We start from the raw sequence: 13,055 nt of genomic DNA on the forward strand, positions 1-13,055 counted from the left end.
TCAGCCTCTGAGAAGTTTATGATCCTGAAGATGGCTCTGCTCCTAGCCTTGGCCTCTCTTAAAAGAGTGGGAGATTTGCTGACCCCGATGATCGTCCCTGCCTGCCCGTGAATTTGCCCCTGGCATGTCCAAGGCTATTCTGCACCCCAGGGTGGGATATGTCCCTAAGGTGCTCAGGATGGTGGGTTGTCCAGTCATCCTGCAGGCCTACTGTCCCCCACCCCATGAGACAGTGGAACAGGAGAGGCTGCATTGGCTTTACCCAGTAAAAGCCTTGAGGACTTATGTCAACTGCTTAAGCTTGTGGCATAACTCCTCCTTTTTTGTCTGTTTTGTGAGCTGGAACAGGGGTAATCTGGTTTCCAAACAGCACCTGGCACACTGGTTAGTCGAGGCCATTACTTAGGCTTATAAGGCATGCCTCTTGGAGGGGAGGACTTATGTTTACTGCTTGAGCTTGTGGCATAACTCCTCCTTTTTTGTTTGTTTTTTGAGCTGTAACAGGGGTAATCTGGTTTCCAAACAGCACCTGGCACACTGGGTAATGGAGGCCATTACTTGGGCTTATGAGGCATGCCTCTCTGCATCAGTGCTCAGGATGAGCACTGGTATAGCCTCATCCAGTGCCCTAGCCAGGGGTGTCCCCCTTGAAGATATGTGTGCTGGTTCAGGTTCTATAACCTAGACCCACTCCAGGGTCCCAGGTCCTGCAGGGCTATTGATGTTCTGTTCTCAGTCTGCTTGTGCTCTCTCGGTCATTGACTGGTGTGTGGCGGCATTGGTAATGGCGTTCCAAAAGCGTCAGCACTGATGCAGCGACCAGGTTACGTATTTTACCCGGTTCCCTGAGAAGGGAACGAGATGCTGTCTCGCTGGCCACGTCCCAGGCATCCGCTCGCACTTTCAGACAAATAGAAGCTGGAGTGATGTGATGTAGATGCCCTTATAGGTACTTACTGGCACATAATCACTTTGTCATGTGTCCTTCTCAAGCCATGAAATTGGTGTGTGCGCGCACACAGAGCCTCAGACAAAACCTCCTCACAGAAGCATTCCCATAGCATCCGCTCTGACGCAGCTTCTTGTTCCCTTCTCAGGGAAGTGGGTTAAACACTTAACCTGGTGTAGTTATTTGGATTTCATTATCTACATTTGCTGATATAATGTCTATAATACCATTTGTTAATTTGTTAAAATGTGTCTAATTACAAATATTAAGTGAAAATTATTTATTGTTTTAAGGAACTGAACATGTTTCTGGAGACGATTGAGAAGAAAAAAACTCATGAACCATTACTTGTTGCATCTGAAGTATTATACAGTTACACGAATAAAGTCATCCTCATTATGGATAATGACCCTGAGACCCTTAGGAAAGCTGATGATGAATACAGTGAAGACCCTTACTATTCGATCAGGGCTGATATGACCTGTTTGTACTCTGACTTATGTTTATCAATGGTTACTACTGGCACGGTTTTAAGGATAATTGGCAGCAACTCAGAAGATGGAAACACACTATCTGGCTACACTGGAAATTCTCTGGCATCTTTGATGACAAAACTTCAAAAAGCTTCACTTTACTCCGTCACTGGAAGCGTCAGCAGTACATTTAGAAATAACTTCTTAAGGGGTTTAACAGACATACTTAACAGCAATGTTGTCTTGGAAACCACCATCCAGAATGAGCATGTCTACCAAATTCTGGATGACACTGGTGCCACTGTTGAATATAAGGTCCCAAAAAGACCTGTGGACCAAACCACCCAGTATGACACACAACATATTCTCATCATGCAGGATGATCCTGTTGTTCGAGATGCTGCCAGATGTCTGTATGAAAAACATCCAACAGTAAGTTCTGTGTACATACTGGAGAATGAGAGACCCAAACTAATCAAAGGAGACCCTGTACCACTTACTGAAAAAAGCCGGCTGGTGCTTGTAGGTCACGGAAGAAGAAACACTGATGGAAAAATGGAACTAGCAGGCTATAATGCTGAGAAGGTGGCAGACATCATTGGACACGTGAACTTAGAAGGAAACCAGATCAAAACTACCAGTGTGGTGGCCTGTGAAGTTGGGTCAGATGAAACCTTCAGAAACACTCTAATCAAGGAGCTTCATGCCAGATCCATAGAAACAGAACTTCACCTGAGGAATTCTTTGCTCCATGTCTCCCACTCTGCACAGAAATACACTGGAGAAATTACACCAAATGGACTGGTCTGGAAACACAATGATGACAGTAAGAAAACAGTAGTAAAGATGGACAGAAATGGTGACGTTGTCACTCAAATTAAGACTAGAAACCATGCAGAAGTTGTTTTTTTGAATGAAAGGGACATTTTGGGGGAAACTTTTATAGATTCCTGGCCAGAAGTGCCAAATAAATTTGTATCTATGGACTTACGTGAAGTCAACACTGATGCACTTGAAGGTTTAACTTGGGCTTTTTTCAAACATCGGAAAAATTCTGAAAAGGAATTGGTGAAAAAAATGAATCCAGATCGGGAAAATAATGATGATTACACAATAATGAAATTAGATTTGAACAGTCGGTCCCAAAATACAAATGGTCATACATGGTATACTCCTGAAAATATTGATAATTTTTTTGAAAAGTTATATGAAATAAAATCTGGTGAAGACATCCTGAATTTGATTACACACTATGCAGCTGTTGGGGAAGAAGAACCCACATATTTAATGCTAAATGACTGGATTTATAAAATCTCAGAAAAGAATCTGTATATATTTCCAGTTGGAAAAAGGCTTCTTGAGGGAGAGGAAACAGTAAATTATATTCAGGAGATTATTATAGGGCAGATTGGTAAACACAACTATCCTGACATTCATAAAGGAATAAAAAATTGTTTAGGAAATGAACATGAATATGCAATATATGCCAAAGCATCTTTACAAGGTGCATATAAAAGATCTAATTTTAATCCACCTTTGAGTCTTGAAAAAGAAGCATGGTATAGCACACTGTTCTTGGCTTTAGTGATTCCTGAGTCTGCAAGAAATTTCAGATCATTTCCCATCACACTGATGGCTATGGACATAGCTCAAAGCCAAAACACTGAAACAGCAAAGGAAGGTCTTTCTTTTTTATGGAAACATCCGATGCAGGGTAGTGGAACCTGGACAAACTCACAACAACGGGGATTTTTTGGGTCAAGCATGGAGTTGATTGTGGATAATAATTCTGTAAGAAATGAAAAGAAAAAAATACAATTTAAAAATAAAAAATTAAAAGAGCTAATACAGAAAGAGAATGCAATTGTAATGCGATGGCTAAAAACCTTTGGAAATGATCATACACAAATTGATACAGAAAACTTAAAAAGCATTCTAAGGTTGGTGTATGGTCAGGACTACTTGAATACACAGAAGTCCTTAATAGAGAATTTTGAGAACTCCTATAAATATTTTATGAAAGAAATACAGTCTCCTCCCCTGACCCCTGGATATTTAGGAGGATCATATGATGGGGCAGCTAAACTACAGGATGTGCATTCAACTGCTGATGTGGAGAGTTCATTAAAACTTTCTTCATATTACTCCAGATCATCTGTCATACTTGCAGAACACATTCAAAGTGAACTGCAGAGAACATTTGGTGAGAAGGTGCAGGAGCTTCATGTGAAATCTGACAGTGTCATGATTCAGGATGGAGAATTCCACTGTGAGCTGGTATTTGGTGAAAAAACAGATGAAAGTACAAAGTGGAAGCTGCAATTGCCAGAAGAAAGTAAAATTCAAATGAAAAAAATGTGGAAAAGCATGAAGAAGGTTTCTGATACGACTACACCACACACAGTGTCTGGTCATTTAGAGAGAGCAGGAATGGCACTAGGAATTTTAGGACTGATGTTGGGGTCACAGGGAGCGGCCCATGCATTTGAACAGGGAGACACAAAAACAGGAATCATAACCAGTCTACAGACATTCAATGGAGTCACAGGAATGACACTGGCAGCAGTTGGAAAAAAGGTTTCTGTTTCTGCAGAAAACAAAGTAGTACAGGCCGTATCAAAGGTTTTAAAAACCCCTGTAGCTAAACGAGCCCTTGCAGCCTTTCCTATTGTTGGAATTGGATTTGGTATTTACAACATTGAAGAGGACCTCAAAAGAGGTGATGCACTGGGTGTGATTGATGCTACTTTTGACACTTTAATGGTTGGATTGGATGTTGTAGAAATTGCACAACCAGAACTAACACCTATCATTATACCATTAAACCTTGCACTAAATGGAATTCGCTTGGTTTTTGATGACTTCTACCTCGACACCCAGGCTGAGTTAAATAAGCTTCCATCAGGTGCTTCAGTTCTTGACAAGATTGGAGCATTTGTCACAGGTCTAGAAAAAGGCATTTTTCACTTTATGTGTGCTGTAGAAAGTTTTTTTGTCACCATTCCTTATCGTGAGATTGAGAATGGGTATAGGCTTGTAGAAGAAATTTCTGATTACCATAAATATTATTCCCAAAGAGAAGTAGAGGCTGGGAGAAAAGCCATTGATTTTACAGCAGGTGATAGTTCCTGGAATGGGGGTAGCATCACATTTTGTCTTTCTGATGACAGATATTCAGAAATGTGTATGTATTATTTTGTGTCTGCTGATGAACAACCTCAGAAAAAGTGCTGGTGTATTGACACTAATGAGACAAATGACATAGTTTTGGGTATTGGGGAGTCACACCAATTAGCACACAGCACTGTACAAATAAAGATCTTTCTGTTTATACCAGTTGGATCAGTAAGTGTAGTGTCTGGTTATGAAGCTCTGACCAATTCCAGATATGGAAAATACAGTGGAAATTCTAAAAAAAACAATTTTTTTGCTGTTCAGACAAATAAGAACAATGATAAAATGGAATTTATGCTAGGCTATTACTATGAGCTTTATGGGAAAGCAGGTGCTGACACATTCTACTTAGGACCTCAGACAAGCTATGTGGAAGGGCAAGGTGACAACGACATTTACATTATTCCAAAAGATGGAGGCAACACGGTCATTAACAACTATGATCCTCACAAAGCAGCAGATCAGCTCATTCTCGGCATAAACTATGATCAAATATCAGTGACCAGATCTGGAAATGATGTTGTTTTACAATTTACTAATGACCATTGTGTAAGGATAAAAGAATGGTTTACTAGTGAGACATACCGTCATATAAACATGATGTCAGCAGATGGAATACTGTTTGATATTTCTACAGCTGTAATTTCCTCTGTGAAGCTTGTTGCCAGAGGAGTGAACATGATGTCAAAGCCTGCAGGCCAGAAAGTGGACACAACTGAGCCCCTTCTTCTCAGTGTAATAAACATCATTGGGTCTCCTTATAATGATCGCCTGATAGGAAATGCACAGAAAAATATGATTAATGGAGGAGGAGGCCAGGACTATATGAAGGGCGGAGAGGAAGAGGATGTTTATGTTGTGAATGAGAAGGAAAATTCTAGCGTGCACATTGAAAACTATTCCAGGGATAAAAAAATGGACATAACAATAATAGAGGCAAATCTCCATGCCATTAAAACTGAAGTACAAGGAAACAATTTAATACTGATACCATTTAGTGATGACAGTCCTATTGTGCTGATAAACTGGTTCCGTTCAGAAGAAGATAGACACTTGCTTGTTGTCACAAAAGATTTAATCACTTTTAGTCTATCTGCAGACAGAACTTTCTGCAGTCAGTCAGATCCAATCCACAGTAAGTGTATCTTGAGCCAAAGCATAGATTACAGTGAGTCCACACTTCCTTTGGTGATCGACCTAGAAACAGACAAGGCTTATCTAAATGTTACTTATTTGCATGGCTCAATTCTAAATGATGATATTAAAGCTAATGCACAAGAGAACACGATAATTCCAGGAAATGGTACAGATTTTCTCCAGGGCCGTGGAGGACAGGACTTGTATGTTGTGACACCAGGTTATGGACTTAAAACCATTGACAACTTTTCACCAGACCTGGCTCTTGATACGCTGTTCATAAAAGAAGATTATAAGTTAATTGCAGTCAAATGTTCTGGTACAAACCTTAAATTATTAATAAATGAACGTGAAGAAGTTCAATTAAAGGACTGGTTTAAGTCAAAGATGTCACAACACCTAGAGGTTCGTACAGCAGATGGAATCATTTTCAATTTGCAATCAAATGTAAACAAATGCATGGATATAAAGCTTCCAAAGTCTGTTGATTACAGAAATAGGATACCAGGACAGATAATGCTGATGAATCTCGGAGAATTTGTTTCTGTGGAGAAAATGTATGGTTCTCCTGGTTTTGACAACATGACAGGGAATGATAAAGGCAACTGGCTGGACCCCTTCACTGGGGGAGGGATAATGATAGGTGGAGAAGGGAATGATACTTATGTTGTAAAGCCAGAATATGGAACTCGTATAGAGATTGATAACTTTGCAAATGATGAAAAGGAAGACACTGTGCTGTTTCAGGCAGAATTTCTGAGCACTCCATTCTTAGTTGAAGGGGAAAATGATGATGTTATAATTTCAGCTAAAAATAAAGGGCAAAACATGATGGTCAGGCTTCATAATTACAGAGCAGGACAAAAACACCAGCACTTAAGCTTCCAGAGTGCTGATGGAGTGCATTTCTGGGTGAGATCTCCGATTACTAATCAGTCTGGAGTCCTTATGGATCCTTGGATTGAGGCTTACAAAGTGATTCTAAAAAACAAACAGTTGGACTGCTGTATAGATTTGAGTTCTCAGAAAAACCTATCTACTGTCTACACAGTTCAGGGTTGCTCTTATCAGTCCAATCACATTCAAGGAAATGATGAGGACAATGCCCTGTTTGGTGGGATGCTGCATGATATTCTGGATGGAGGTGATGGGCATGACATTCTGATTGGTGGACAGGGAAATGACATCTTGCTTGGGAACTCAGGAAATGACACACTGTATGGAGAAGATGGAGATGACACGATGCTGGGAGGTTCAGGCTGGGACAGTTTTATTCCAGGCCCAGGAGCAGACATGATAGATGGAGGCCCAGGGCGAGACACTGTGCTCTATCAGGGGGATCATAAAACAGGTGAAGGTGTTTACGTCAATCTTCTGAGTGGAGAAGGCCACCAGGCCGACGCTGAGGGAGATGTATTGAAAGACTTGGAAAATGTCATTGGCACTATTTACTCTGACATCCTGGTCTCTGGCTATGAACCTGCTATTCTTAAAGGTTCAGATGGAGATGATGTTCTTGTGTCTGTGGCAGAAGGGGACTACCTGATTGGAGGAGAGGGAAGAGATATTTACTTTGTGGTTCCCCACCGTGGCTTGATCACTATTGACAACTGTGCAGAGGACAATGCCATGGACATCTTATACCTGCCTTCTGTGACATATGGTTCCCCTGAGTCCAAAGAGTCTTCTACAGGCATGCACCTGATATTCCCCTTGTTTGATAGCACTTTCATGGATATATTCATTAAAGACTGGATTAGTGATGGCCACAAATGTGGCCATCTAACAGTAATCATGCCTGAGCATGTGATAGTGGAGGAAAAAAAGGGGGAGTACTCAGCAACTAAAAACAGATGTGCTGGATAAAATGTAGATAGCACAAATACAAAATAACAGTAAATTGAGTTTTTATATTGATACATTGATGATTGCATTTTAAAAGATATTTAACACAGAAATAACCATCATAATGTTTATAATATAGTTTAGAGCTTAAAATGACATCATTGTGACATACTTGTCAAAAAGGCTGGACTCACTTTTGTGTCTGGCTCCTCTCAAGATTTGTCTTAGTAAGTTTTTACTCACCACCCTCACCTCTGACTTGCTTGTTCAAGGTAAATTGAAATCTAATACTGACAATACTGGCAACAGAAACAGTTTCTTCATCATGCCCATCCTGTAAAGATAATAAAGTACACTTTATAATACTATTTGTCATAATTTATGGTGTATTGAGTTGGCTACTGTCGGAACTCAGAGAGCCCGCCTCCAAGTGGACATATCGCAGGGTGAAATACACTCTTAGATTTTTAGCCGAATATTAACTATTTAAAGTAAACTTTACTGATAACACTATAATTGATACAAATAAACAATGGGAAGATTTTCCAGACCTGGATGAGAATGAGCAAACTCCTTTATTGCAGTCAATCAGCCAACAGGTCCATTGAGCTCAAGGAGAAATCTCTAAGTCTAAAGCAATCAAATAAAAAAAAAAAAAAAGGCCTGTAACCCAAAAAGGTCTACCTAGTTCAAAAAATTCTAAAAGTTCTCCCTCTCCCCAGAATATCTCCTCAATATATACCCTGGTACCTCTAGGTGATTCCTATACATTCAGGTAATGTCTCATTATTTCCTCATTATATGATTATATAATTGATAGATTATATGATAACTTTATGAGTTTGCATTATGATAAAAAGTCTTATTTATATTGGTTATGTTATACTGCTATTTTTGTTAAGCCCTTGCTGTTTATATTGTTGCTTTGTATGTAAATGGAGTTCTATGTTGACTCCTTAAGCTTGCTAAATTTATGAACTTTGCTATGATCTCAGTCTTGGTTATGTCTAAAGGTCTTGGTTATTTCTAAAAGGCCAGGTTCCCCTTTCCCCTTAGTAATCAAATGAGAATGAACATTTAGACCCATGTCAAAAATGCTGCTGCACTGCTAGACACTGAATGCTATTTACATTTCCATTTTACATTTACAGCATTTGGCAGACGCCCTTATCCAGAGCGACGTACATAAGTGCTTAAATCTCTATCATTGGATGCATTGATGCTGGTTCACTAGGTTACATACTTAAAAAAATTCAATGAGTGTAAAACATTTATTCAAAGTTACAATAAAAAACTGTCAGTTTTTTTTGTTAATAAATGCAATAGATAGGGAAAGAAGTGATCGGCAAAGTGTTTCCTGAATAAGTAGGTCTTCAACCGCCATTTAAAAATAGCCAGTGACTCAGCTGTCTGGACCCCTAGGGGAAGTTCATTCCACCACCTTGGTGCCAGAACAGAGAAGAGTCTTCCAGTATACTTGCCTCTTACCCTGAGGGATGCTGGAACCAATCAAGCAGTGCTGGTAGATCGGAGGGTGCAGTGCGAGAAGTGATAAGGGCTTTGAGGTAAGAGGGAGATGGTACATTTTTGGCTTTGTAGGCCAGCATCAGTGTTTTGAATCTGATGCGTGCAGCTACCGGAATCCAATGGAGGGAACCCAGCAGCGGGGTGGTATGCGAGTACTTTGGTAGGTTGAAGACAAGCCATGCAGCTGCATTTTGGATCATTTGCAGAGGACGAATTGCGTTCATTGGTTGACCTGCCAGCAGTGTGTTACAGTAATCCAGTCTTGAAATGACGAGTACCTGAGCAGAAGAAGGTTACATTAAAAATATACCTTTTAAAATTTGATATTAAATCCACTATTGTTTTATACAGAAGTGTTTTATAGTCTTTAATTAAATTACAATATTTAGATTACTTGATACTTAATTACACCCAATACTGTATAAAAGTAATTAAAATGTAAACTTGCACGTTTCTGCATTTTCATAAACAGTTGCAAAGAAACGTAAGGCAACGCAAAACATCTGCTCGGATGTAAGAGCACAGCCGCGATGGCTGAAGTTTCTGATGTAAGGATGGATGAGATTATGGATGTATCTTGTTGGCTGTAAAGAAAAACGATACCTCTAAAATAAAAATGTATATGGATATGACAAAAATCCACCACCTCAAAATGTTGTTGTTGCCTCCCACCCAATAAAACCACCTTTTAATGTAAGCCCTGCATTTAGGTATATTATTCATTGAAGATACCATCATCTACCTGACAGTATACTCTAATATTAATATTATTCTGTAGGAATAATAATATTCTGTGGGAATTCTAGAATTTTATTATTTCTAAAATGGTAAAATACAACAGTAGCTTAAATACAACAACTTCAACTGTAGCTTGCCTACTCATTCATTCATTTATTGTAATTTTACAATTGTTCATAGAAAACGAAATTGGTATAGTTCACTAGACCTGTTGGCAGACAAACTTTGTCCTTTATTCAGAAATGTATAATATTAATTTGTTATGTTATAAGTCAGGGGCAATTCTAGGGTCAGAGCTTTAGGGGTGCTGAGTACCCAATGAGCCCCACTGCCACCACATACCCTCTTTTCACACAAAAACAAAAAATTTGTCTATTGAAAAATAACTATCATTTTAACATTGATTCATGTCGGAACTGCCCCCCCCTCCAAGTGGACATATCACAGGGGTGAATCACAGCCAAATTAGAATTCGTTAATATTATTAATATTAATCAATCACAATTTAAACTAAACAACTAAACTGTATACTAATACTATAATTGACCTACATAAAGCAATAATAAGAATTTCCAGAACTGGATGAGAATGAGCAAAACGTCTTTATTGGAGCTGATCAGCCACTGCTTTCATTGAGCTCAAGGAAAAAACTTCTAAGTCGAAAGTAATCAAAGAAAAACCGAACTGAACATCCCCATGCCACCAAAAAAGTACCCCACCCTCCCTAGAAAATCTCTTCAATATATACCATGGCACCTCTAGGTGCCGTCTATACCTTCTTGCGTCATAATCCACCTGACCTGTCTGATTCCCCCCCCCCCCTGAGACTTCAGAATCACCCCGTGAACCAAACCCCGTGAGTTTTCCTCTTTTTTTTATGCTTTTTCTGTATATGATTTCCACTGATTATACGCATATATATATATATATATATATATATATATATATATATATATATATATATCTATATATATATATATATATATATATGAATACGATAACCATGACATACACAAACCTATGTATTTGATATCCGCACACACATACATATACCTATGTCAATCACATCTCTCCCTACATATAAAGTGATCGATAAAGATACCTACATTATATGAGTTTTGAATTATGGGATAATTATAAATAGGATATAATTATGACATGAGTTCTTGATCATAGGTTAGGATTATGGGTTTTGATTAAAATAACCTTCTGGTTCAGAATCATCTGGATTTACTATATTTGCTAAGCCTTTGCATTTTATAATATTGTTTTGCATATATGTGGAGGTCTGTTTATGCTGACTCCTTAAGCTTGGTAGACTTATGATCTCAGTCTGTCTTGTTTTTCTAGACTGGACATGCACATGCATTTTTATTTTTAAGCCTTAGTTCCTCTATTTCTCCTAAAGGTTCCCTTTTTCTTGTTTTCTTAGATCGTCAGATTCAGCAGGTTCGTCCGGCTGGTCGACTGATTCGGCCTTCTCGCCCTACACCTTATATGAGGCCTGTGTCAGGTGAACTACTGGCAGGATACCATCGTTTTCAGCTATCACATATAACCCATGAACTTTCCAAGTTCATGGAACAACTCTGTTCTCCTGACCTCCCTGAGCGTCCTTTCACACCGTCCTTCATTGTGAAGAAGCCTCTGACTCACACTTCCTCCACCCAAAACTCCATTGTCTAACCTCGTTGACTAGAGGACTCAGACAGACGGCTGCCCGCATGCTGAACCTTGCTGCCCTGAGCTGGGATCACCTGCCTCTCCTCCAGCATCCTCTCCCTCTGAGTCGTCTGAACCTGGATCTCTAGACTACACTCCTACTTCTCCTAGGCCTGGGCATAGCTACGCCTACTAAGTTTATGATTTCACTAAACACAATAAACCACCTTTTTCTGTTAACACTTGTATCAAGCGTATACTAGTATATAGTATACTATATTATTATCATATAGCTCAATACTATTACAACATCTGGCCTACCCCCATATGTCTTATGACATCAATTGTAATATTTTATATTATATTTTTTATTATATTTTATATCACATTTCAAGATTTTTCCCAACATTCAACTAACTCCAAAATCCAGATTTTTTTCTTTTTTTTTTTTTGAGACCTTTTCAGAACACCAGCTTAATTGAGAGTTCACACAGACAGCCCCCTGTAACAAACACAACCTTCTTCACTCAGCTGGTTTTCCTGACCGTTAACTCCACATGCCTCCTTTTGGAACAACAGTCATCAGATTAGTTTGATTTGATTCAACTTTATTGTCATTGAACAAAGTAACAGGTACTTTGAGGAGGAACAAATTTGTTTTCTCGTCTAGTTTAAATTCATGGCTGCAAAAAACCTGCACCATGAGAGGACTGAATTACATTGACAATTTTAATATCTTCTGGAGTCAAAGGCAACTTTTTAACATATATGGTATCCACCCAAACAAACTAGGTGCTAGGTTGCTTAAAGACAATATCCTTATCTTCCTTCATCATTCATCAGCTGAGTGTGCCAGTCCACTCCTGAGCGGCCTAAATGACCACAGGATTTCACACCAACACCTGGATGGACATTCAGTTGAAAAGGATAAAATGCAGCCACAACAACTACTGTTCACAGACACAGCTCAGATAACAAGATAACACACCCGAACCTCCAGGAACACCAGAATCACAGCTGATGTCATCACACTCTGTCTCCCTCTCTTCAACATCACCACTTCTGTGCTTTTCAGAGAAAATGGAGAAACTGGTATCTGCTGGAACTAAGCTTTCCCACTCTATTGCTGGAGTCCCCAAATACCAACCAAGAAACGGCGGGCTCCACAACCACCAAAGCCTCCGGGCCCAGCCTGCCCTCCCCCTCCATCTGAGAGGGCACTCCGTCCTCTGCCACAACATCAGGGATCACACCAGCCCTCATCTGCAAACAGCACTGGTAACTGATACGTGTTGGGTCCCCGCTATGACAGCAGTAACAATCAGAAATGTTTTCAGAACAAGCGGGAGCACAATGTCCCTTTAGCTTTCCCTATCTCTGTCCTGATATGTGAAAGAAAGACGAAGGCCCTCTCCAGCCGCAGGACAACTCTATCTAATCTACTGCCTTTAAGATGTCATTCTGAGATGGATACAGGGCCAAAACCAGTTACTGTTAAATTAGCACTTCTTATCATCCGTTCATTAAAGAACAAATCATTTTTAGTTAAT

General features: G+C 39.5%; 1 protein-coding gene across 2 annotated transcripts in view; it reads left to right on the forward strand.

Moving 5' to 3' along the window:
* LOC125141367 overlaps window positions 1-13,055 on the forward strand; it is a 29,526-nt gene extending 16,471 nt beyond the window's left edge. Inside the window, exon 6 of one of the 2 annotated variants that reach the window (XM_047814526.1) lies at window positions 11,276-13,055. In XM_047814526.1, coding sequence (XP_047670482.1) covers window positions 11,276-11,314 — 39 coding nt within the window. In that variant the 3' untranslated portion in view covers window positions 11,315-13,055. Of the gene's footprint in view, window positions 1-1,242; window positions 7,944-11,275 lie in introns of those variants that run through there. The other variant, XM_047814525.1, reaches the window with a different exon arrangement.

This window comes from Tachysurus fulvidraco, chromosome 6 (genome assembly GCF_022655615.1).
Source record: "Tachysurus fulvidraco isolate hzauxx_2018 chromosome 6, HZAU_PFXX_2.0, whole genome shotgun sequence".
Taxonomy (NCBI): domain Eukaryota; kingdom Metazoa; phylum Chordata; class Actinopteri; order Siluriformes; family Bagridae; genus Tachysurus; species Tachysurus fulvidraco.